A 27771-nucleotide genomic window follows, 5' to 3' on the forward strand; every position below is an offset into this window, starting at 1 on the left:
GAAGGTCTTGGTTTAGTAGCACCAACAAAAACCCTGGAGGGGGAAAATGAATGAAATGAGTCCCCAGTGGTGCAATGGTTCAATGTTTCTGGCTGTTAACTACTACACATGCCAAACTAATACCTCTTTGGCTTCTTACAACTTTTGCCTCTCTTTATGCAAAACATGTTCATGTCTTGGCTTGTTTTACTGCATTCTCCTGTTCTAGTATCTTAGATTAATTTTAAGCTACTTTATTTCCTGTAATCATCCTCTACTATCCATGCTTCATCCCAATTTCCTTTCTTTATACTGTACAGATCTTCCAAGGGGCATACCTGAGAACATAACTACAGCATGTGCAGAACTCCAAATAGGGCCAGTACATGCTGTACTGTTGCAGATAGTTTCTGGAGAAACCTTACAGTGCATTGCTCATTTCAGGGCAACTAGTGAATAATTCTGCTTAGTCTAACTTGCTTTATCAGTGCCTTAAAAATTTATGCTGTGAAATTTGAGCATCAGCTGTGTCACCTTGAAAACAATTGTACTTCTGGAAACTAGAGGACGTACCTTCAGCCATAGAGGGCTTTAGTTCGGAAATTGATGTCATGTTTGTTCTTTTTCTGTCCCAGTATGATGGCGCTTCCAATAGAATAAACTATAGCTCAGAATCAGCAATAGCCATTATTAAACACTGAGTGTGGGTGAGCAATGTGGCAAACTCAGGATTCATTTATTGGCTTATTAACAGGGTGAGCCTATGTATGTCTACTTAAAATTAGGTCTGAGATGAATGGGACATATATCTGGATTGCAGCCTAACTGAAGCTAACTGTGCAAAGGACAGTATACATACTGGTGGGAAACTTGTACTTTACAGTATGTTGTTGGATTCCAACTCCCACCAGACTCAGCATGGCAAATGGTCAAAGATGGTGAGAATTGTAGTCCAGCCACACTTGGAAGGCCATGGTTCCTTCCCCTAACTTGAGATAAACAAATAGGTATAATACTTCCTTGGATCAACCTATAATAATGTTATGTGGGTGCCTTGATTCCCCTGAATCCCTCAGTGCCAGATTCCCCTAAATATCTGATAGGTGTTAGAATTTCATCAAGCCTCCTGAATCCCTGGATCCAGCAGGGATTCAGTTGCCAGAATTGCCAGGCCAGCCTGATAATGGCCACTAAGTATGAGTTGTTAACTTAACCAAGATGGTAAATAAATCATATATTATAAAGACACCACAATCTCTGCTGTGCCTGGACCCATGGAATCTATTCTGCTGCAGAGATTGAGGTGGCATGTAACAATATATCCAGAAGGGTGTGCAAGCCTCTGAATTATGGTAAACTGCATATGCTATTACGTTTGAGTAAATTGCTTATGCCACTGTGTTTGCCCATTAAGAAGTCCTTTCACCTATTTTATCTCTTTAGGGCCAAGGTAAAACTCATAAATAGCAAAGAAAGTTAGGAGAATTGCTTCTGAAATTCATGGGTAGCCTTCCCCCCCCTTTTTTATGAGCTGCTATGGCTCTTGGATGTCCTTTATATTGTGACACTTTAGAAATAAAACCATACATAAAAAGAATGCTGTATTAACACTTGCAGATAACTTTTTTTGTAAAAATTCACATGTAAATAATATGAGCAGCTGCTCTCTTTTTGAAATAGAGGGCCGAAGTAGATGAGAATTGGAAATCTGTAATCTGATCTCCGTCCCTTTGTTTTTGAAACAAGCAACTGCAATGAAGGTACACCTGAATTAGGATTGTGGAACGGTGAGGGGACACTTGACATTTCCTCAGTGTAAATCCCCGCCAAAGCTGATATTTGTTTCCTTAGGGAAAAGTCATGGTTCCTCCATGGCTGCTGTCTTTTCTGCTTCTCTTTCTCCTTTTCTTTTCTTAAAAAGGTACCTTTAGATTAGAGATCTATGGGGCATCTCTCATATGTCACCTAGTTTGCCACAAAGTTTTATAATGATGTAGGTCATGTTTAACTGGAAAGAAACTCTTTAAGATTCGTTATTCTGAAAGTGTAAATATCTGTTTCCTCTCCACAGGTTGCACAGTCATGGCAACAAAGACTTGATAAAGAGATTTCTGGATTCCTCACCATAATTAGGTCATGTGACACTTCTCAAGGTGACTTGTTTTCGTTCATAATAAGGAACTCTCTTGTTGCTTTGAAACACTTTCCAAGCTGATCCGCAAGATCAGCCTTAACTAGTTTCTCAGTAAATATGTTCTGTCTGACCAGATGTCTCAATCAGGCCTTAGTAATGGATGCAAAGTTAGCTGATCTCATACTCAGCATAATTTTTGCTCTTTTGTGTCCTGATGTTTGCAAGTAATTTAACTCACACATTTTGATACAGTTTAATATCTATTTTTCAAAAGGTTAACTTCCACTTTCTGTGTGTCCCTCAGTATGCACAGAGAGGGGGCAGGTTGGTTTAGATACAAGCAGCGACCATTTTGCGTGCGTTTGATTGGTGTACGGCCACTGGTGTTCAAGCCATTTTTGGCCCCGAAAGGGGCCTGGGCAGAAGGGATCAGACTTACTTGCACTTTGCCGATGAGCACAATGAGCTGGAATGCAACCCCCTCACAAACGGGGAGTTGCCTCTACTGTGTGAAATTAGAGCATTTATTTTAAGAAAGTAAACCTGACAAGTATTTTAGTACTCATGTCTCATAAAATTGTGCGCATTTAAGCTGCAAAACCTTCTTCGTCAAGGCAGTATCTAATGCATTTTTAGAAATGAAGAATTCACTGGGGACAGCAGCCTTCTCAACCTTATCATTCTGGAGTTCTTTTGCCAAAACACCTGAACTTTCTGCAATGCTGTTAGAATAGCACTTCATCTTACAAAATTCTTATACAGGCCTATAGTGTTCAGATGTTTCTAACTTCTATTGCTCTCAGACTGTCAAAATTTTGTGCAACATTTGTAAATGAAGAACAGGAGGATACAAGATTTTAGAAGTTGTTGTAGCTGACTCAGAAACACAAATTTGGGGTTATGTGGTAATGTGCCATCCAATTGCTATGAAGGAAATGTTACTGTTCAGATATTCCCATGAGCTTGTCCAATAGCAGTCGTACCGTGGCCCATGAAAAGCACTGTCTTGGTTTGTCCTCCTGTCTTGTGATCATAAATTTCATAGTAAATTGTACTTCCTCCTAGCTAAGACCTGTGGGTTTTATTACAGCAGAAAGTAATTAAATGTTCTTTAATTAGACATTCTTTTTTCTCAAGTCAAAGATATCAAGTGTAACCTATATAAGAATGGCTGATGGATGAAAGTTCCGGGTCATGCTTCTGTGAGACTGTTTTAATAATAAACTTTGTTGATTACACGAGCTAAAACAACAACAAAAGGTGGGGTGGAATAAAACAGTAACACATATATTACCTGCCCTTCTTCTAAAGGAATGCCTACTTCATTTCTCAAGAAAGCTGAAGGGGTTTCTGAAACATCAAGAGAAACTTGTGAAGCGCTGAGCAATTGTCTCAAACTCTTCACTAAGCAAGAAGGGGTAAGTATTTCTATATGACATACTCTCTGTGAATCAAAACAATGGCAAGTATCTATAGAAGAACAACATAAGAACATCATTTGGATGGGATCTTTTCTGTCCTTTGCAACCTTGAGTTCTGATTGCTGAGCAATATTCCCTACTGGTTTGGACACTTAAGAACTTCAAATATTTAATGCAATGTCACTTAACCAGGCAAAGGGCCTTCTCGGTAGTGGCGCCTTCCCTGTGGAACACCCTCCCACCAGATGTCAAAGAGAACAACAACTACCAGGCTTTTAGAAGACATCTGAAGGCAGCCCTGTTTCGTGAAGCTTTTAATGTTTGATGTATTATAGTATTTTAATATTCTTTTGGAAGCCGCCCAGAGTGGCTGGGGAAGCCCAGCCAGATGGGCGGGGTATAAATAATAAATTATTATTATTATTATTATTATTATTATTATTATTATTATTATTATTATTATTTTATTAAGTTCATAGCCTGAGAAAACTTCTGAAGTGTTCTCACAAATAACAAATGCAGTTTTAGCAGAGAGACATTGATAATAGAACTCTAGAACACTGGTCAAGTTGATAAAAAGAAAGAAAGATTAGAAGTGGAAGAAATATTGGGTGGAATGTGCAGTCTGCTTCCAGGGGGAAGCAAAAACAACAATATTGTGGCTCCTTAAGGTTATAGTGTAAGCTTTCATAGATGAGTCAACTTCCTCAAATGCATGAAGGTTGGCAGGTATATGTATATGTGGGGGAAGAGAGGTGGTAGAATTGTAAGCACTGGGGTCAAAAGCCAATGAAATGCAAAAAAGAAAACTCAAAAGTCAACTGAATTAAAGCTTAAATGTATGCAAGATCAGCACAGTCACTATTCACAATGGCAGAACTGTAGGCCCACAACTTATGCACATTTAACTTGTGCACATTTAACTTGGCAATTTATTTATTTGCTTGAAATAAAAAGGGGTGGGAAGGGGGCAGGTTCTGGGAATACCGACTTTGGCAATCCCATCCACCATTGAACCCAATGGGTTCATGCCAGAATGTAATCCCCACATTGTGTACTTTGTAATTGGAGATCACAATCAACCTGCATTAGCTCTGTTAACATGTTGGAGAATAGGAAACCCTTGTCTGTATTTAAGCCCAGATAGAATATATTGAAGATTGATTCAGAAGTTTCATGATGGAATTTTCTATTTAATGTTGCTTTGTTCAGGTGCGGGGGGGGGGGGGGACCAACTTTCAGATCAGCAGTAGAGTACTCTGGGAGACTGAAGTGTTCTCCCACTGATTTTTTTTTTCATGTCATTATTTCTGTTAGATCTGTATTCATATAGACCTGCTTGTCTTGTGTAGAATGCAGAAGGCATTGCTGGCAAGTAGGTGGCAACATATACTAAATTGGAAGATGAACAGGAAGATTAGCCTTGATGTGGCTAATGTTAGGTCCTGTAGTGGTATTACCAGGGGAAATGGGGACTGAATTGACATTGGGTTAGACTGTGTTTATAATCTGCAGGATAGCTTTGTTCTCACTTCAGCTAGAATTCAGTTGTCAAAAATCCTGTCTGTTTTAGACCAGAATTAAGGTTCTTCCTAAGATGGTTCAAGTTCCACAAAGCCAGCAGTTTAAAAACTAATGCAGACATGACTCATTATTGGTAAAGATGCTGTGCAATGTCACAAATTGTGCATACTTTCAACTTAGCTCCACGTACCCTCACTTTTCCTTAAGTCTTTCCAGCCCAAATACAGATGAGGATGAAGTACCTGGGACCAGCAAATATGTTCCATGTTGTGCTGGTCCTTAATGTGTTGCTAGAGGAATCCTCCTTTGACTTTCCATGTGCCTGTTGTTGCTTATGTCCGAAACCAGCAGGATGGGTTCTTTTAGTACAGTACTCTTTACCATCCTTATGCTGGCTTGTCACTGAGTTTTTTTGTGATGTACTACAGCAGGGGTCGGCAAGGTTTACTGGCCATGGGCTGGATCACTCCCACGGAGATTGTTTGTGGGCCGGACTGGCACAGTGCAACGTCGGAAATCGTGTCTGCGCATGTCCGCGGTGCTGGAAATTGCTTCTGCGCATGCCCAGACACCAAAAATTGTGCCTGTGCAGAAGCAATTTTGGTGTCTGGACATGCGCAGATGTGATTTCTGATATGTGCGCAGATGCAATTTCTGGCGCCCCTTGGTGAGTCCACACACCGCGCTGTGCTGGTTTAGCACAGCGCGCAGGGGACTCGCCGAGTCGGCGGCTTGGTTCAAGGGTGGCTTGTGGGTCAGTAAAATGGTCTTTGTGGGCCGCATCCGGCCCATGGGCCACACGTTGCCGACCCCTGCACTACAGTAAAACTGAATAACATGAGAGGTCCGAGTTTCTTATTCTGGATTTGAAACTCCAGCATGAATGAAAGAAAAATATTCACTATCCTATGACTCCAGCAGTGGATATGTTGCAAATTGTTTGAGGATATTTCGGAACCTGAAATGCTTGTTGGGGATAAAACAGGTTGAGTGGTGGTGTGCTGCAACAGAAGAGAAGTGAGATTTAACCCCTTAGGTTGAATCACATGACAAGGACTTAAATTACTAATGTGCTTACATAAATCCACTGCTTATAATAAATTAATTAAGCTCATGGGAAGACAAATAAAGCTACAGTGTAGCCATTTGTTTTCAAGGTAAATTGTTTTCAAGGATAATTGGGTGCAGTATAGAATGTTGAGCTGTATTATACGGTATTGTAAACTTGCAAAAGCTCACCGTTAATCTGTATAAAGTTATGGCTGAATTTAAAACATTTTTATGGTGGTAGATGTGAGTTCAGCTTTGTTTTTCCTTTAGCAAGTTGTATTGCAAATGAGGAAGCTTGAGCCGACCGTGACTCGCAGCACCAGTTACATGACAATGCAGCCCATACAGTGAAGCCATTGTAGGCTCTGCAAAAATAGTCTTGAATAGTGAAAATCTGAGCATATGTCTTCTCCTGTTACACTTGAGATAGGAAAAAGTGTTGGAAGAGGGAAAGATCTGGCAAGTTTAAACATCACAAATAATGGCTAAAAATGCACCTGCGATTACTTAATGCATCTAAGTAATTATTCATTTGGACTGTGTTCTTAAGTAATGTATATTACTTAAAGTGAACATTAAGATAGCTGTGTATGGGATTTTTGCTAGGAAGGTGAGGGATAAAACTGAAATGCAATGAGGTACTGGTTTAGAAACAGACTTAAGCAGCACTCCAAAGCCAAGCATCCCAAACAAAAACTTTCCTCAACGAGACTTTTCTTCAGAGGTTCCCACTGAATAGTCACAGCATATATTAAATTAATACTGAGCAGTATTTAAAAAAATTAAGGGGAAGGGCCATAGCTTAGTGGAAGAGCATCTGCTTTGTATGCAAAAGGTGCCAGGTTCAAATTCCAGTATCTCCAGATAGAGCTGGGAGTTTTCCCCATTTGAAACCTGGGAGAGCTGCTACCTTCTCAGTGCTGAGTGGTCTGATTTAGTATAATGCAGCTTCCTGTTATTAACCACTGTTTTTACCTGCAAGTTGCAAGATGATTTTACCCATACTAAATATATATGTGTTTGTGTGCCTCTTTTCCCCATTGACTGGGGTATGGGAGGAAAGTTTCTTATTCTGGATTTGGAACTCCGAAGTTCTGAAATGTCCTCCAGGAAAAGAATGTGTAACAAAAACTTCCCTTTCTCTAGCAATTAAGGTGGAGTCAATTTTTTAAGAATGGGGGAATGCAGGGTTGTTGTTGTTGTTGAAAAATGAGTATTATTCTGTGTGGGATATGAGTAGTAAACCTTGCAGAATGATGGCATAAATCTATAGAGAGATTTAGAGGCTGCATTTGCTGTTTGTTAAGCTTAAATGAATTGTTTTCCTGCTTGAAAATATTTACAGTGGTACCTCGGGTTACAGACGCCACTAACCCAGAAATAGTACCTTGGGTTAAGAACTTTGCTTCAGCATGAGAACAGAAATCACGTGGCAGCAGCGCAGCAGGCCCCATTAGCTAAAGTGGTACCTCAGGTTAAGAACAGTTTCAGGTTAAGAACGGACCTCCAGAACGAATTAAGTTCTTAACCCGAGGTACCACTGTATTGTAGATCCCCAGAGTGATCTTGGGATAGTTATCTGGATCAGGACTGCAGCATGGGGAGAGGCAATCTTGCCCCAATGGAAACTTCTCCCTACCACTGCTATGCAAAACTGCAGGACCACAGAAGGGGGCCAAAGGGATAAGCCCATTGACCCCACTCCAGAGAAGGCCCCCTCATGTTGGCATTTCTGCAGTAAAAATCACACTCAAAAGCAAACAACCTGATTAATGCCATAGTTCAGACCTTAGCATTGCATATATTAAAGTGCAACACTAAATATAGCTGTTGTGGTCAGGGTCAGAATAAAAGCTGTATAGTACTGGGTTATAAAATGTGTAGGGTCCCTTTGTACCTAACCCAGTTTCTGCCATCCATGCCCATTAACAAATGTACTGAGATCAGATGGGCACCGGTCCCTGATTCTTTCTTTTTATTAAAATAGCTTCAGAGGACATTTTGGGGGGGGGAAGCTTATGAAGTTTGTTGCTGAGTGCTCCATGTGACTCCACTTGTGAAATAAATCTATTAATGTGTTGGTGATGGTTGTTTCTTTAAATAGCACCATTTTATATTCTGTTTCGCAAAATGAATGGAAAATTAAAATTCTGAACGAAATGTGAGATACTCATTTACATTCCCCTCCCTCCCTGAGAATGTGGTTCAGATTACAGGGATATTTAACATCCAGCTAGGTCACTCAGGCTGCAGTCGTAAACTCGTTTAATAGGAGCCGTTGAACAAAATTTTGACTTATTTCCAAGTAAATATGTTTAAGATTGTGCTTAGAGGGGAGGGCTGCTAGGCTTCATAGCACTGTTTGTAGGCCAAGCCTAGGCTCATTTAGTTGTTCTTCAGTGGTGTAGCCGTCACATAATGTCTTGTTGGGTGGTGATTCTGGGGTTAATCTTCATCATTTAGGCATTGTTTAATTCCCATTCCAACATAACCATCCAGGGGTCCTTTACCTTTACCTGCTAGACTGTATGGGAAGTATCTATGCCAGTACAATGTATTTTGGGGGGTGGGGTGAGGGGGTAGCAGGAGTTTTTTGTGTGTGGTCCAATAATCCATGTGGGATTAAAATGTTGTCTCACCTGTATGGAATTCTCAAAGTGTGTATGTTTTGTTTGTCTTTCTTTCTTTTTGCTGCAGCAGTAGCCATACCACACACAAAAAATATTGGAATTGTGGTTTTCCACACTGCTTTCTGAAGACCTTATTTCTTTTCATTTTTTTCTTTTTAAAAACCTCAGCATATAACTGCTTTTTTGGGGGGAGTGGGGGGCGCAGCTATGTTTACCAGTTTAATTGACAGGCATGACTTAAAGTGGTCCAACATTTTCTGGCCTTAAGGTAAAAGAATGAGAAGTTTCACTGTTTGATTTTTGCCTGTCCCGGAACTGTGAGGAATAGGAGTTCTACAAAAATGGCTGGCTTCAAGTTGGTATAACAAATAAAGTAACTAAACATCCATCTCCACCCTGCTGCCTTTTGAATTGCGTGTTGTGGTTAAAGGTGGGGCAAGACACACTTTCTTGTCTGTCCTGAACTTCAGAAGACTCAAACCTGTGCATATTTACGCGTGCAGGAAGAAGTATTTCCCCCTGCGTTCAAAGGGACTTAAAATTTCGAATAGACATGGTTAGGATTGCACTTTTTAAATCCTCCTGAATTCAGTGGGGCTTAATCTCAGGTAAACGGGATTAGAACCGCAGTAGTATTATTCCTTGGCAAGCCCTCTTCTTGACAAAAGTTGCACTTAGGCTTCAACTGTAACGCGTGTCTTCGTGGAAGAGAGAAATATTTTCGCAGCAGGCAGGATGCCTCCGTGTGGCTTGCTGCACACATGCTCCCCTTCCCACTCTTTAGGACCCAGCAGGAACTGGAGTCAGTCAGTACTTAGGTTAACGGGTTTGCAGCTCCGGCGAAGGCTTGGCTCCCCTTTCCCTTGCATCGTCCTGAAGTGCGCGCGGGGCGGGCGGAAGAGCGGCTTCCGTTTCACCTCCACCATCCCTCTCCGACTCCGCGTCTGTCTTGGCCAACTCCAGGAGGCGCGGGGACCGCGTGGGGGCGCCCCAATTTGGCCCTCCAGAAGCCGACGAGCAGCGCTTCTGAGTCGAGGGCTTTCTTTTTTTTGCTGCTGCTTGCAGCAGCCGGTGCAGGGAAAGCACCGGCGTCCTAATTAAGCTGGTGCTGCGCCTGCTTGCTTGTATCTCCGCTATCCTTCGTTGTGGTTGTTGTTGTTGTTGGGCCGGGACGTCTCTTGAAAGCCTTCCCTGCTCGGGAGCTGCGAGCCTGCAAACTGCCCCCGGGGGTGGGGGGAACCCGCTTGGCTCTCGCGATAAGCCCTGCAGAGGCGTTGGTGCAGTTGCAATAGCGGCGCCGATTTGGAGAGCGGACTAGAAAAACGAGAAGGTGACTGAGGCGGCGGCAGCAGCAGCAGCCGAGACCTTGCAGGGCTGCGCGCGAGGTCAACAATGCCCTGGTGACAGAGGCGGGAGGAGAGGACTCGGGCTGGGCAGCAAGACGACCTTTGCCAGCAGCTCCTAGGATTCACCGTGTGTGTGTGTGTCAAGGTGTGGAGCACAACAAACGAGCTGGAACGGTAGGTTTCTCGGGGCATGCAGGTCTTGTGTGTGTGTTTTTCTTTGGCATTACGTATCTGTGGGGAAATATTCTTGAGGAAGAGATGGAAGGTGCAAGGACAGGAGGGACTGATCTGGGATTCGGACACTATGGGAAGGACATGCTGCCAGGCTTTGCCGCTCTACTAGGCTCAAAATCTATTCCATCATCCCCTGACCCTGGTAGCTTCTGCTATAAAGCTGAAAAGTTTGTAGTTTCTGGTGCTTTGTTTTCTGATGCTGAAAGTTTAATGGCTTCCTTCTGACATTGGAATGCATTCCTCTTCGTTGTGTCAATGAGCCTTTAAAAATGTCTATGTGTTAAAACGTAATTCAGTTCTCAGAACTGAGTTCTGGACATTTTTTTAGTAGTGGGGGCTCCTTGAAAATAAATAAATTGAAGCTTAAGTAGAGGATGCAAGTAAAATTATAGTTTGTGGTATTACTTCACTGACAGCATTGCTTTTATAGTTTCATAGAAGTTGGTATTGTTGTATTTCAGTCTTTGCAAACTCCAAAGAGATGTTCAATATTGACATTGAGGCGTTTTCAGCCATATCACTATAGTAGCACATAGATACAGGTAAGCTTCCTGTCAGGTGTGTGTTCTGTAGAACAAAGGATATGCTTTGGCTTTAAAATGCAGTACATACAGATCTTAATCTTAATTTGAAGGTATGAAATGAGGACACTGAAACTAAAACTAACTAATTTACTTGAAGTCTGAGACGTGAGTGAAATTCAGTAGTAACCTAACAAACTGCTATGCCCTTGGAAGTTAAACCCTATTGGTTTTCAGGGTTCTTACAAATAAATGTATTTAAAATTGAAATTAAATTTTTCATAACTTAATTCTGTTTATTCCTTTGTGGGAAGCACCTTACTTCTTAAAAGAGTGATGCTTGGCTGGGTTTATTATTTGCTGCAGTGCTTCTACTTAATCCACAGTCTTCTGGAAACTATCGCGCCATCTGCAATGTACATTTAAAGTACTGTAGAACTGTACCACTTTAAGCAGTCATGGCTTTCCCCAAAGAATTCTGGGAGGTGTAGTTTGTTAAGGGTTCAAAGAGCTGTTAGGACACCCCTTAGAGCTACAGAGAGCTACAGTTCTGAATTCCCTGAGGATGGATAACCTACTTTGCACATTATAACTCTGTGAGGGGAATAGGGGACCTACCTACTGAAGCATTTTTTTGAAGGTTGGTCTAGTGGTGGTTGTGTTCATGATAGTTAAATAGAACCTCCAGGTTCTGAGACAGTCTACCTTTTTGTATCTCTCGGTGTTGGGTAAACAGCAGGTGAGGGATGTCACCTTTAGGCTAGTGGCAGGTTTCAAAATCAGGCTGTGGGAAAATGCTCACTTCATTAAATGGACCTTTATGTCTCTTCTTATGTTGTAGGGGACTGCTGTCTTACACCCACTTTTACTCATGCTGAGTTTCCTACATGGGTATCGCTTCGGTGTAGGAAATTATGACATACACAGCATGGGCGAATGGGGGTGAAAAGTAGTGCTGATGTGCAGTGGATCCTGTGGGAACTATGCCATTCACTGGGTACTACTAGATCTGAGTGGCAGCTTAACTAAACCCATTAACCCCTTCCCCTCCACTGTAACCAAGCTTAAGAAGGTGTAGCTATATTTGTTCCCATTCATCCCTTGCTACTATTCCAACTACAATTTTTAATTGTAAGGTCCTTGTGAGCAGAGACAACTCATTCTCGCTTTCCGTTTTCTCCCCTCTTTCTCATATTTTATTTCTTTTTCTTATGCAAAACTGGAAAACACAGGGTAGCAAAGTTCTATGCAAAGATGAACTTGCTCCAAACTTTAAACATTACAACAATGCCGCCTACGATTATGTTAGCCCATCCCTCATTCTTCTAGAACGAAAGGCTGTTATTTATTGCCTACTTGAAGATCCCATAAGAGACTTCAAGCACTTATAAAGGGAAATCTCAAGTGCAACTGCAAATATCTAGCTTACCTCATCTGAACTGCTGCAAACCATTAAAAAAAAAATTCGAAGGAAAACAGGGTGATGGATTAATCCCTAGAATGTTGATCTTTCCCAATTTATTGTGGCCCTTAGGGGATTTATTTCCAGCTCCAAATAGTATGAGTATTGTGTGTTGTGCAGATGTCTCTTCATGACACTTGGCACACTCCCTGGAAAGATGTGGAAGTGCATAAGCCTTGCTTATGTGTTGCAGGGCTGGCCCTACTCCAAATGGCACCCAGGGCGAGGAATATTTCAGTTCCCACCCATTTGCTGGGTTTTTGAAATCCTTTTTGTGCATTGTGTTTGCAGCCCTTTTTCATGGTTGTGATGCACAAGTTGCATACTGTGTATGATTTGTTCTTGTTAGACAAGATGGTGCATTTGTGCATATGGATCCTATCGCAGTCATGCCCACACTGTTCACTGAATGAGACTGTTGAAAGGCTTCCTGCAAATAAAAAGCATCTGTTAGTACAGCCCTGGCCATGCAGCTCAATGTCCCCAGCTTTGCAAGTGAATATGTAGTTTTCAGCTGTTGAGTGGATCATTCAGTGAATAGCCTGGATCCCAGGTGATTGTGTGTTCTGGCTGGCAGCAGCTCTCCAGTCTTTCAAGCTACCGTAATGTGTTTTCTAATCCTGTTACTTGAGGTCTTTTAACTGGATCTTTAAAAAGACCTGCTGCCAAGAGCATACTCACAATCGTTACATCCAAATTCATGAGATCCAGAATGTTGCTGTTCCTGCCTCCTTCAGTCCAGATGGCGATAAGATAAAGTGCAGAATGCAAATTATAAAGTAAGGCAGTGGAATTTGCTCCAGTTTGTTACTATTTGACATAGAAATTTGAACCAAGATTTTGTAACTCTTCCAGGGTACATGGTAATTCTTAATTAAATCTTGTTCTGAATATCTATCTATCTATAGATATATACACACATTCCCTGGGTCAGTTCTTTTCCCTTACCATTTTTGACCAAAGTGTGCACTACAAACAGGAAAAAACATACTTTCTCTGCACAGTAAGTTGTGGACCCAAGCATATGACCATGTGGGAAAATAAATGATATTTGGGGATCTAAAGCGCCCCTTTTTTCAGTGCCAAGTTAATCAATTAATCGGTTATGTCGATACTTGAAACAACGTGGTGATAGATCAAGGCCCTCTGTTTAAAGTTGGCAAAAAACCATGCAATTACAGGGTAGTATTCCTCTCCTTACAGAAGGCCCTTCACTCCAGAGAAGGCTTCCATTAACACAGACAGAGGGGGAGATGTACTTTCCCCCTTTCTCTGTGATGACTTCACTTTCCTTCTACACCCCTCCAAAATATGTTCCAGAAAATTAGGGAACCTCTTTGGAACAGCCATAGGAGGTGGTACTGGGAGCTGTCATTTGGTACAACCCATATTTTATGTGCACCAGTACCAATTTTGTGAGACATATTGCTACTGGTGGTTCAAGTTACTTCAGCATAAACAATAATACTTTTAGCTGCCCTTAAAGACACAATGTTAATTAGAAAACTATAATTTTAAGGGTTAATTCACTTAAATGACTCTGTAATGACTATGAGCAGTCTTTCAGTCATGGAAGTTTATTTGGGTGGAGGACAATATTAAATTGCGCATTGCCTCCCCAGTTTCAGCCTCATGTTCAAAGCTATAGCTTCTTTAACTTCTCATACTAAGTTTCATCAGTATTGCGCATATATCTCTAGTTCGCTGCTGTAGATATGAAACATGTGAAGTACCGTATACAGAAATATAGGCCTTCAAATAAATCAGACTTGGCCTGTATGATGGGCACAATCCTGCCATTCTGCTCATACAGCTGTTCTTACAATATATTAGGGACAGAAAGAGGGATATGGAGGGTGGCAACATGGAAACGGGCCTTTTCTGAGGTGACACCTCTTTTGTGGAATGGTCTCCTCAATGATGCTTGCCTGGTGCTTTCATTACATATATTAGGCGCCAGATGAAAGCCTTTCTCTTTAACCAGGCGTTTTGCTGATTAACATTCTGTGACCTTTTAAATGTGTCTGTGGAAGAGGGTGTTATTGGTTTATTTTGCTTCGGTTTTACTGCGTATTTTGTGTTTTCATTTTGTATTTTTATGTTGTGAACTGCCCTGTGATCTTCAGATGAAGGGTGGTATACCACATTAAATAAATAAATAAATGTACCTACCGTCAATTTTCCTTTAATTCCACAATAGACTTCATACGGTGAGCCTGTCTTGTAGAACACTCAAGGAAAACACTGCTGCAAAGAATGGCCTAATTTATGAACGTTCTAATTTGAATCTGCAGGGCCTTCTCTGTAGTGGCACTCTGTTTATAGAACTCCCTCCCTCCTCTTGGAGGTGCATAGAGTGCCTTTGTTAGTGGAGTTTCACTGTTGTCTTTAACACCCATCTTTTCACCTAGGCCTTGGGGTAAATTAGGTTGGTGGGTGACACCAGCTATTGTTGACATACTGTGCTGCTGCAGAAAAACAGTGCTTTTATGGTAATTGGTTTTGTCACTGTTGTAAAATTTATTTTTGTTTAATGTGAATAATGCAAACCTCCCTGGAATCCTGATGAAAGGCAGTGTAAAAATATAGCATTGTAAATAAATCATTGTAAAGGAATTTGAAACAGAGCCACCACTATAGACCACAATGTATTAGAAGACTGATAATGCCAGAAGGCTTTCTGAGGGATCCTAGGCCAATCATTTTTTGGTTTAAAAGTCAGTACCAATATGTTAAATAAAACCGGGAAAGAAACTGCCTGTCAGTGGAGCTCAGTAATAATGACATAATATACCTAGAGTTGCCAATAGCTAAGGAGCTGCATTCAGGACTAAATGAACTTCATAGAATCATAGACTTAGAAGAGCCTGTTACCCTCAAGCTAATACTAGCAGTTCCATGAATTATACAAAAGTTGCATTAACTGATTAGTAGGAAACTTACTTTGCTTTTCATAGCGCCTTCAGTTTTAGTTGCCAATTTTTGCTTAGACAAATTCTTTTTGAAAGCTTTCCTATTCTGTGACACATTAAAATGGTGAGACAAAACTTCATGGCGAGTGCAGAAGTTCCCTGGTCATCTTAATCCACTTCTCTGAGCTTGTTGACATGGTTTAGTTAGCAAACTGGAGCCTATTCTTGAAATAGCCTTGAGTTTCACGTTATTGGGAGAGATGAGATTTTATTCATACATGTTTCTACTTATAGGTGAGGAATCTGAAACTGGAGCATGAGCAAGAGAAAAACAAGATCTTATCTGAAGCTCTAGAAACACTAGCTACTGAACACCATGAATTAGAGCAGTCACTGGTCAAAGGGTCACCACCTCTGAGCATCTTTAGTGAGGAACAGTTCTATGATGCTGTTTCAGGTAAGTGTGTGACATAGAAAACTAAAATGTCAGGGGTTTTTTTTCTTTAAAAGACCAGGGTCAAGGGTGTGCGTGTATTTGTGTGTTTATATATAAACATATGGATATATACATACCTTGACTTCTCAGAGTAATGAACAGAAGAAAAGGACTATCCTGTCACAAGTAGTTTGCAGTATAAATGTTGACTCTGGCTAGGAAGAATATGTTGAAAGGGGCAAAAGTAGCAAGATTTGGGTGCGAACAGCTGTAACTGGATTTGGAGTAATGAATTGTTTACTCTATAAGTAGTAGGTATGTAAATCTTGGTTTATATACAATAGAGCTCAATTTTTATAAGAGCCATGGTCACTCCTAGCCTGGCTGCTTTTTGCCATCTGTCTCTTGCCTTTCCATCTACAGACAAGGACAAGCTAATGAAAAAGGAATTTAGATCATGATTCAAAAACAGAAATGTGGTTGGTGCAGGCTCAGGAGAAGTAACACTTTAAAAACCCATGTTCAGTGTTTAAAAACAGATTAAAACATAATACACACAATTTCTAGCTTGCCTGACCAAAATGCATTAGATTAAATTGAATTGCACTGTTGTGAGGAGAAATGCGCTGTAATAAACTAGGTGTTCAAATAGGTTTCTGCTACTGAAACCATTCAGCTGGCTAGGATTTCAGGGTCATCTTAGAATGGACAAGTAGTTGTCTTGGCCATGTATACTGTGTCCTCTGCAGAAAATAAGAACCAGACCTCTTTGTTTGATTCCTATTTTTGGATAATGACTGAAGGAAAAAGCCTGTTCTCTGAGAATGAGGGGTGCAATGTGGGTTGGAATCTGCATGCTGATCAATTGAGTGGAAGGCATAAATGAAACTGAATGCAGTTGCCCTTTTGTAAACTTTATTAAGCTACCAAAGGATTTGAGAGGTTTTGCCACCAGCAAAACCCCTCACCAAGGTCAAGAAATGCTGGAGAGAATGCGTGGTTTGGCTAGCTTGCTTAAGGACCTTCTGTGTGTTACTTCTCTACAGGCAGTGAGAAAATGTCGTTAAGCAGGAGGCTATGGTCTGCCTAGTAGCCATTTGTCTTGTTGATGATTGTTTCTCAGCATTAAATTGTCTTGTGAAAATTATTTATCAAAGGCCTTTCACGGAACCTGAAAGACAACACAGCTGCTCCTAATGTGTGCATGCATATCATAAGTGTCTTCTGATATGTAGAAATATAACACAGACAAATTTAGTGACTGTGCCAGAAGGTAAAATCTATCAGAACTTAAGGAAACCATTCTGTTGGAAGAACAGGGTTGTCTGGGATATAGGTTATTATTGTTATTTATACCCTGCCCATCTGGCTGGGTTGTTAGAATACATACAGATGTTAATATAAAAGTCTAAGCCAGGATTTGTGCACTTGTATCCTAACAGAACATCTAAAGCTCCTCAGTAAAACTACATGTCTGATATGCTTTGTGCCTCCCTTTCGGGGGGGGGGGTTGGACTCCATCTTAGTGCTGCTGTTTCAAGGGAATGTAATTTCTCATTTGTGAAGTTTGATAACATGATCAAATTTGAATACTGCACCAAGTTGTCGATTACTGAAATGCTATTATTGAGGGATATTACAGTTGCTTGAACCAAAGAAAATAACTGGGTGGGAATAAGGACAGTTCCCTTGTATGAAAGGGATTGAAAATTCACAAGAAAACAATCATCTTCGGCAGATAAAGCCATTTAAAAAAAAAAAAAAGCTTGGCTCTAAGAGAGGGGAGAAATGTAGGCTATTTGTTTTCACTTGAAACTGTGTATTATGGGCCTTGTAAGCTGCAGTTTTAATTAATTGATGTAAGACTTTACAATTGGCAGGTCACCTGGAACCATACAAATCCCTTGTTTTACGGACTTACCTAAATTAATACGTTTGCCTTGTTATGCTGTCCTTCTGTAAGTGGATAGGAAGAGTCTGTTTACAATCTTATATCCACGATAGCAAACTCTTTTGAAAAGTAAAGCTCCCTGTCAACTTGGGATGTCTGTGAGGAGATCAGGAATTATGCAACCCTAAGGTCTCTCGTATTACCTGAATGGTTTCCTGTGCACCATAATTAACCTGTAAAGCTTCACTTGTGCCGTACAGAACAGCTTGCTCAGTAGCTAGTTGCCTTAAAAAAAAAAGTCTGCATGTTTGGTATAATAGGACTTACCTAGTGGACACCTAGCTAGCTAATATCTGCACCACATAAGTATTAAAATGTAGTAAGAGAACTCTCCTGTACATTTTGGTATCTAACACTAGGAATAACTGACTGCAAAGGGAAGGTTATGAGCCAGTTTCATGATCTGAAGAATCTGCTTCCATCCTAATTTCCATGTCTCCAAGTGTCTTGGACTGTTAATATCCATACATAAAAAACAGCCAATATATTCCAGCTCTTGAAATTTTGCATTGCCATCTATGCAAATATAGTGTTTGCTTTGATCAGATTTGTTTATAGCACAAACTGTAAACATTTATGCAAAAGGTCTGTGTGCTGTCCTCAGTTCCTTTTCTGTGTTTGTAGCTGGGATAGAAAGTAAGTGACTAAACTGGGTTTTGCCAGACACTGGAAGAAAAAACACACCCTCAGTCTCTTGGGAAAATATGTTCTATGAAGCCTAGGATTGTTGGTGGTGGGTTCTAAACTCTTTAGATAGCACCTCCTTCTCCCTATGGCTGGTAAAAATACAAATAAGTGTGTTTAAAATAGCAAATGCAAATCTGAATGTGTGTGTGTGCGCGCGTGTGTGTGCGCGTGTACACACACACACACACACACACACACACAAATACACACACACACACAGTTGGTGAGATTTTGTACTCCACATTTAAAAATAGAGTTCCACTGGCCCTGAATAGCATTGCCTAGTTGGCTTTGCTACCCATTTGGGTGAAGGAAGGTCATGGAACTTGTAGTAATGTGTAGATGCAGCTGATAACAGAAATCCTGGGCATCTGCCAGATGGGTATGATTCAGAGAAATGCTGGTCCTTGTTGAGTGTATTTCAAAGGATTGTTATGTGTGTAAGCAATGCGAATGCACGTTGTGCTCATTTACCATGTTTACCATAGTTGGTAAGAAAAAAACGTTTTCCTTTCCTCATTGGGTTGAACTTGCTGGTGAGTATATTTGCTTTAATGTGTCCAGCTGTGTTTCACTATGTTTTTATCCTTTATTGTTGGGGCATATTAGTTTGAAAAATCTTGATGTACATTTTTTAAAAAAAATTAACTCAGGTGAATACTTGGTGTTAAATTTAACTAGTAGCACAGGAATTAAACGACACACCTAGAGGAAAAGGCTGGATTCTCATATTAAAACTATGAAACAAAGAGTTGTGTAGGAACTCGTATCTTAACCCTGATTCCAATAAGTATGGTTAAAGGATAGGCTAATATCGCACCTGTAGCGGGCCTAAGTTTAGGAGTTGGTAAGATGTTTTGCTGGTACCCTGTACTTGTCTGTCCCTGCTCACATTCCCATCTTTGTATAATCCTTGGCGCTGAACAATTTGCTCACCCATGTTCTTTCAGAGACTCAGTCTCTACTTGTACTAAGTATTCACTGGACAAATGCTGTCATCAGTACACCATAGGCTACTTAAGTTTCATTACGCTGTGCAAAGGAGGTGTCCATTAGCCTGCAAAAGGCTAGCCTGAAGTGTGTCTCATTTGGCGTTCATCTGTCTTACAGATTCAGAATCTGAAAAATCTTTGAGTGGATTTGAAACTGTGACAACTTACTCATTAGAAGACAGCGTGGATTCTAGTGACACTATAACGTCTGACATGTCTGGAGAAAAGACCTGTAAAACTGGAGAGACTCTGTCAAATGGCATCAAAAAACACAGGTAGGATTTTTGTCTAGAGAGGCTGCAACCTTTACTGCTGTGCTAGAAAAAAAAACCCCAAATGTGGTATCTATAAAAGATACTTGGGGATACTTCTGCCTTTCCCCTTGAACAGTGGTGGAACAGAAGTTCATTAATATGAGATCATATTTTTTGTTGTTAACATTTTTTTAAAAACTGAGGTACATTGATGTGACTACACCATGTTGCAAATGAAATACATGAATTCTTAACAATGCATGTTTCTGGCTCATTTAAATTTGTCTCACTGACATCAATACTGGTCTCTTGTTTCTTCATGTTTTTTTAATGTGGGTCTCTTACTGCTTTTTAAAAAAAGGTTCCAGTTACTTGATCGCCTTTGCATTATCATTCATTCAATGCTAGTATTGGCCAGATATTTCAGTATGTTTTTGCAAACAAAAAACATCAAAAGCAAGAGGTCATATTGAAGACAAATGTCACACATCTTCTGCTTCATCTGTTCTTAACCTTTTTTCATGTAAAAGGAGGACAATAGATCCCCTGTGACATGTAACAAATACTGCACCTTATTTCTCAGGTTTCAATGCAGAGAGAATTTAATATGTGCACATTTATTTTTTACTTCCACTGTTTCACTATCACTAGTTGCTTGGCATAAAGATGGTGACCTTATTTTATTTGCTGAAGACAAATTCAAGAGAGAGAGTTCGGTTTAAATACGTTTCACTCTCATATGTATCAACATTTCCATGCTTGCCTCTTGGCTCAATTTAATGCATTCTGATCACCGCAAAATGGCACCATGGCTTGTGTGCAGAATGAAACCTGTCATGTCTTCACCCACAATTGTTGAAGGACTGTAGAAATATTTCAGAATTTCTAGGCACAATGAAATTCAAACGAATAAGCAGTCAAAATTCCACACACACACCCCAGATTGACTCTGTTTAATAAATGATAACCAGCACTCCCCACTTCATCTCCCATCCCCCTTCTCACGTTAGATAAGATAGTTCTGTTAATGCAGTTTGCACAGTGTTCATTCCGTGGAGAAAGGAAGGATTAGGGTTCTTTATCAAATATTTTTTTGCTAGGCAGCAAAGATAAGCTCAAAGCAGCTCTAACTATAGGAAACAATCTGCAATTTGGCAGCTTTCCACAATGCTTGTTGTAAAACTCTATTGCCAAAATGGTAAACAAGAGGTGACAAGAGCCGCCAAGCTCTTATTTGTTCCTCAGTCCCCTGGCATTTCTCTTCTTTCCACTACAGATGTCTCTCATTAGGCTTTTTGGTCACTTTTTTTTTTTAAACTTCTCTATCATTTTGCCCCCATACCCTTATTCAGCAATAATTATGTCTTTTGCTGTTTTTTTATGGACTTTTTGGTAGGGTTTTAAAAATGCAGCTAGGGCGTATTCTTTTTTAACTTTCCAGCTCACATCTCTTTCTGAACTATATTGCAATATCTGACCTGTCATCTGGCGCTATTTAGGGAATTGGTGTCTGCAAATACTGTATATTGATGCAGATTCTCAGAGCTCTGTGGGAAAACCAATCTAAATTTTGCCTTGGAGCAAACTTCCTCAGGGGATGAAGCTGTTCAGTTGTCTTGGGATTCTTGTACTGTTTTCTTTTCTTGTCATACCGTGACTACTGTTGTAACATACATTTATGTGGGCAATGTTTTACCATGGTTTGTCTGAGTGTTTTATGTTTGCATTTATAACTAAATATATATATATATACAAAGGGGAGGAAATGCATGTGTAATTTTAAATGTAGCTTTGATACAACACTAAGGTGAACATACTTTTATGGTAAAAATTGTAAATAAATATCTGTCATGATTCTAGAACCGCAGTGATGTTTGTATTACATACAAAAAAGACATTCTACTAATGTTTGGAATTGGAGATGTTTTGCATGAGGCATGTGACTTTTCTGCTAAGAACGTAGCAAACCAGTTAGTCTTGGGAACGAGTTGTCATTTCATCTTTCACATTCACTTATGGGTTCTCATGCTTAGGCTTACATTATGTGCAGTTCTGAAACAAGGATGTGTGGGGGGGGGGGAAATAACTAAACACATGCACAGGCCTAGTAGTGTCTTTTTGTCTGTGTGTTTGTCACTTGTTACTGTGCCATTTCATTTTTAAAACGGAACAAGAAACTGGCTGCTCAGTTTTCCTCAGTGGAAGTTCATTTTGAAGTGTAATAGATCGAAGGGGCAATTCTGACCGTGTTACTCTGTCATAATCACATTGACACTGGCATAATCCTGGTTCAGCGTTGTTGTCAGCATTGAGAAGGGGTAAGAAAAGTTGCTAATGACTCTAGGGTGCTGATTTCAAATAGCAAAAATATTTAAACTTCCACAATGATACCTTGTAACAATGTTTTAAAAGCCCCAAATATACAAAGGCTAACTGGGGGCTTATCAGTGAGCCAGACATGTAAATAACGTTCATTAGCCCAAGTACAGGCAGTGACCATTTTAGTTTAGTACAGGCAGAGATCTCCATGATATGTAATGGGGTGTACCTTGTAGATGCTTAACTAGCTCCATATAGCTGCACCACAGAATCATTCAAATTTAAACATACTGTCCTGTAAAATTTAGCCTTGAATATGAGAAGTACCGGTAACTAGAATAGGTGAAATGAGAGCTAAAGCCAGCTTCATGTGCAAAGAATGTGTCTTGCTTGTTTTTCTGTGTCCCTGGTGCTAAACTTAGGCATTTGCTATCGGTTTCTTGAGATAATTGGCATGCTCAAACTCTTGGAATTTTTCATTGTTGACAATACATAACTAATGTTGAAAGAGTACATGATCTGAAGCAGAAAAGAATATTTGCCATTTGATACAAACCATATGCAGCTTGTACTAAGCATGTTATTTAAGGCATGCAAGCCATTGGTATAGCATAGTGAAACTGGATGTAAACTGTAAATATGGCTTTTATGAGACTAGTAGATCAGACTGGAATTTTCATTTAAAGTTCCTGACTCTTGGGCATGTTCTCTTCTGTACATTCTATACATTAATAGTGAACTCAATTATCGGAGTACTGATCCTTATCTAGCCAAAATAGCACCATCAGCGTGCAAGAGGGAAGTTTCAGCATGCCTGGGAGCAGATGGGAGGCAGGGAAAAGAAACCCCAATGTTTGCAGAATGGATTTGGGGGGGGGAGCCCTAAGAGGGGCAAATGCCAAGAACTGCCCAGTGAAAACTGGGAATATCAGTGACCACAGAACTCTGGCTGACAGTTGAAGGAAGGGAAATGGAAAACCAGGATGGTGGTGAAATTGGTGTATCCTGGGAAATCCTGGGCATGTCTGGCTGGAACCCTGAACAGGAGCATTCCACACAACAACACTTTGTTGTAGGTCCTACATGAGTTCCGTAATAATGAGGAGATGATGCTAGCGAAAAGTGCTTTCACATAGCATACCCTGCTGTCATCGCTAAAACAATACTGTAAGGTAGGTAACTATTGTACCCATATGGCAAGTGGAGGCTGAGAGTGTGGCTTGGCTAAAGCCATCTCTTGGGTTCCTGACTGAGGCAATCCCATTACCTGGGGACTCGTAGATCAGTCTTTTTTAGATCACTATGCCAGGATGTGCTCCAGATCCATTTTGGTCAAGTTCCATGGGCTTCGTCAACTTATCTGCTATGCCTTTGTTGTTGTTTTTTTGACTTATTGGAACATTCACCTGGCCGGTTTTTGAAGGTTATGCCTTTATTTTTATTGCCATGAAAATGCAGGTCTTTTTACTGTTGTAAAATAAACTAAGCATTCGCTATAAAATTCAGTTAAACAACTGCTAGAACATACACATGTGCCCCTTCAGAATTGCAACAGTAAAAGTGGTACAATGTTTTTTAAAATAAAAAAACAAAAGAGCATTACTCAAGTTAAACACTAGTGTCAGCTTGTCTTCTGCAAATAACCTGTGCAAGGAATGCGCTTATTGAGACAGAACACACACTTCCTTAGTATAACGCTTCCCTCTTTATTCACTGAAACTCTATCGAAATTGGGAGGCCCATAGTTAGCTGCTTTGGTGAGTTAATGAATACCATGCCGTTTAGGGCATATAGCATAAGGAATGCAAAATGTAGTACTGTGAAATAAAGCAATATATTTCATAGAATTAAAAATCTATTAAGCTGAGAAACCATGTTCCTCTTTCTTACCATTGCAACCTGGTGGCAGCCATTACATCAAGCGGTAGCAGGGAAGGGCCTCTCGCTTCATCACTGCAACTGAGAGGCCAGCTGTTTGTTAAGAGAACTTGACACTAAGAACTTGAACCAAATCGTCTTACTTCTTCATTCCTCCTGAACCATTTCTCCATTGTGTTGTCTTTTTAAATTATAACCCTGAGGGCGGTGACTCTATTGTTTTGTATTGCTCTGTAAACTGGTCTGGGGCATTTTTTGGCTGAAGGGCAGGATAAAGATTAGTGTAAAATAAACAATATAAACCTTGCCCTCTATCCTGATGAGTAACTGAAGAAAGCAGTTCTAAAACTAGAACTGATCTTTTTCACTGGAGTAAGTAATAAATGCTGGTTGCTGATGATAGTTGCAAAGACGTATAGGGAGGCATATTGTTAAGGAGCTTTAGAGTCATGCAAGTGTTTTTTTCTGAAATTGAAGACTTCTGTCTCACTTGTGAATTCTTTTTCAGATATCCTGGACTGGGCACTTGCCTTAATAACGGGGCCTTCCTGTCTCCCATCAAGTGGAGTCAAAATGTTATCTGGATGCAGGCCTGTCCTGTGAAGGGACCACTACTTCCTTCCCAGATATAGTACTCTTAGCTTAGCTGGGGTAGGGGTGGGGGTGTAAAAATTATTAATGGGGGTGGGGTGGGCAGATAGAGAAGTCCCCTAAATATAACTTAAGCACATTACTGTTTCACAAGTGATATTTATGTCTATACTCTAAATGTCAACTTGTTTTAACCGTCATGGCTTCCACCCAATGAGCCCTGAACTATTGCTGTATAAAGGGACATGGACTGCTTTGGGTATCTTCACAGAGTTCTTTGGGGGAAAGCCCTGATGGGTAAACCGGTTTTGAAATACGTAGTGTCGATGTGGCTAATGCAGCATGTAACATGGGAAGCATTGAATGGTATTCCCAAATAATGTTACTATTAAATTTTGAATGGTGCCTGAGAGCATTTTATTCTATTTCTATGCAATTGTGTTCCTCGCCCTCAAAGTTTTGCTTAATAGCCACCTTCACTATTGGGGTGCAGTTGTTTCCTTTCCCCTTCAATTTTGTGCAATCTAGCATTAATCTTGATGGAAAGTTACAGAAAACCAACTTCTCTGACAACTTTCCACTGCATTTGCTTTCTCTTTCTGTGGGCTTGCCTTCTCTTGTGCTACAAAATAATGAAACACTAATATTTGAACATGCATATCCTTAGTCGTATACACAGGCAGGAACTGAGCTGTGTAGTTTGAGAACATAGAGACAGGGACAGACTGTTGCTCATTCATGATACAGGAGAATACTGTCAGTGTAAGACATTGCTGACCTCTTTCTTGACTGGGCAGCATTTTCAGCAATAGGGTTAAGCTCGCAATACCGTAATTAGAGAGGAGAGGGGGAAAGAATGCATTGTGTAAGGAAGCTAAAGACATAAACAAAATAAAACCCACTGGATCAGGACACAGATACCCATCTAGTCCAGCATTCTGTTCTCACAGTCTCCAATCAAATGCCTATGGGAAGTCCACAAGCAGGGCCCAAGTGCAACAGTGTGTGCATGTCACCTGTGATTCCTAGCAACTGGTGGCTAATAGCCATGTATTCCCCATGTTTAATGGCCAAAGTCAGTGGCTATCACTACATGTTGGAGTGAATTCTCACAAGAGTAAATTCTTAAGGCTTTGAGCTGAGTGACTGACCTGCTTAGCGGAGCAGGGAAGCTCACTTGCTACTGACAAGTGCCATAGGAGTCAGAAAAATATCTGAAGGGGAGGTTCAAAGCAACCTTGCAGATTTCCCAGCTTTTGGCTTCTCCCTACCATGTGTGGTCCAGGATGCCACAAAAACATGTCTCCTCTAAGGAGGGGAAATAAAAGAAGGAAGACTCTGGGGGTCCAGTACACCAGGCTGGATCTGTTTAGTGGATCCTTGGAAACAGTTTGTTGAGTAGAGAAGTACACTCAAAATGGGTTGTAAATCCAAGAAAACAACTTTACAATGACAGGAGTCTGCCATCTGACTTCCTGTTGGGCTCAATGAGATTGAAGCAACACTGTGAAATTGGGACTATTTTCAGAGACTTGGACAGGATTTTGTTCGTGGCAGGCAGAGATTTAGTTTGAACAGTCTCCATATAGCATGAGGATTGAACACAGTACTCCCAGGATGACTGTTCTCAGGAAAGTGAAGAACAATTTTCTCCAATTGTGTTTCTTACTATAAGGGTAAAACACCCGGTTACAAAATGTCAAGTGTTTTTAGTGATATACAGATTATTCATTTTGGTGTTCTTTTGAGGAAAATCATAACACGAAGCAAGTGCACATGTAGGGTTGTGTTTTGTGTTACTTTAAAAAACAAAGAGCACACTTATTTAGTACTGGAAGAAGGAACGTATTTAGACTGGGATTCCGCAGGCCTGGTGACTGAAAAAAGAGCAAATTATGCTTGGAAAGACAGCATCTCTTTGGTGCACAAGTATATTAAAGGCCACCTAGCTTAAAATTGTTCCCTTAAAAAAAAATCAATTTTTCATGCTGACTTGCATGCTAACGGTGCTTTATTTTTTTGGGGGGGGGGGGAATTCACTGACTTTATGTTGGCCTGATGTAGAAATTAATAATGTATTTTGCACCATTAGAACTGGATAAATACAAGTTAGGTTTTCCTGCCATAAGGGCTTTTGGCAGGTTGCCAGGTATTTTTGCTTACTTTAATCTCACAACCCTGTGAGATAAGTTAATAGCCCTTCTAGTGGGTTTGATTAAGATGTAAGATTAAAAGCTAACCACTTGCAATTAAGCTGGTGGGTGGTGGGATTTTAAAAAAAATTAAAAATACAAGTGTAAAAACATTTGTATTTTCTGTTGTTGGCAAAATGAAGACACATCTGGTGCCGAAAGGTGCTGTAGTACAGGCTTTGTACAAGGATAATCTTTCAGGGAGTTGGACAGTGGCATTGTAGAGCAGTTACTTCCAGTGATAATGCATGTTCATTTTTCCTGTTCTATTATGGGCTCTTGTCAAACTGGTTTTGTAGGCTTTTTTGCTTCAAGCAATAATTCTCACGGTATTCTTACAGAGGCATGACTAGCACCTGCTGCAATACCCATCTACATTCTAGCGTGATTGTTGCGGGAACACGTTGGATGACAACCATGAAAAGTCATTCTTTCTTGGCATTGTTGGAACTGGTTTTTGAGCTTTTAAAAAAAAAGACAGCTTAATGTATATTTGGGGCAGGGACAAAGTAAGAGAGAGCCATCCAGATAATATCCCACCGTTCAGAACAGTCTTCCTTAGGTGTGAATTTGTCTGGATCACAGACAGCTTCTAGTCTAATCTAGTCAACTTCATCACTCAACTGAATTGTATGAGACTAGGGGAAGCAGTTGCATAGTAAAGAAATGGAACAGGCTTCCCCCACCCAAAGGTAGGCTCCTTAACACACTTAATGCCTTTACCAAGTGTCCAGAATTAAGTGGGATGCCACCCACCCACCTCTCGTGCTTCAGAAATATGTTTACACAGGTGCACATCTTTTCTTAAAGTCCTGTTTTTTAAAAAATTGCTTTTACAAATTGAGCTGTGGTTACTCATACAGAATACTGGGCTGTTTAACCTTAAGTACTTAATTCTTAATTAGTTCTAATTTAGTTCTTAATTAAATGTATGACAGTGCCTTACATATACTCAAATTTAGTATAATTATTCATACTTTTATATTGAGGACAGATCTTCTCAACTACCTGTGTGACAAAACAGTTTGTCTGAATTGGTTACCCAACCAAAGTTGCATTATCTTTATTGCTACTATGCAGCACATTTGGGTGGTTTATATTGAGGTACATAACTGGCTTGTGATCAGCGATGAATCATGAGCCCTATTTGAATAGAAAAATTGAAGGTTGGGAGACCAGTTGGCTGTTGTTAGACAGGTTTCTGTTCTGTCAGTATTGCATACACTCTTCATTCTGCAAATACTTAAACTGGAAGTAT

The 27771-nt window shown here is 40.3% G+C and overlaps 1 protein-coding gene across 10 annotated transcripts in view; it reads left to right on the forward strand.

Annotated features, from left to right (window-relative positions):
• The window catches only part of OSBPL1A (oxysterol binding protein like 1A), a 165159-nt gene that overhangs the window by 119661 nt on the left and 17727 nt on the right, over positions 1-27771 (forward strand). For 9 of the 10 annotated variants that reach the window (XM_083517684.1, XM_083517686.1, XM_083517689.1 and 6 more), the window contains 4 exons: positions 2051-2132; positions 3425-3531; positions 15508-15670; positions 19398-19554. In XM_083517684.1, the coding sequence (XP_083373810.1) occupies positions 2051-2132; positions 3425-3531; positions 15508-15670; positions 19398-19554 (509 nt within the window). Of the gene's footprint in view, positions 1-2050; positions 2133-3424; positions 3532-9525; positions 10259-15507; positions 15671-19397; positions 19555-27771 lie in introns of those variants that run through there. The other variant, XM_083517683.1, reaches the window with a different exon arrangement.

Source organism: Podarcis liolepis (assembly GCF_965112155.1).
Source record: "Podarcis liolepis genome assembly, chromosome: 8".
In the NCBI taxonomy this organism is placed as follows: domain Eukaryota; kingdom Metazoa; phylum Chordata; class Lepidosauria; order Squamata; family Lacertidae; genus Podarcis; species Podarcis liolepis.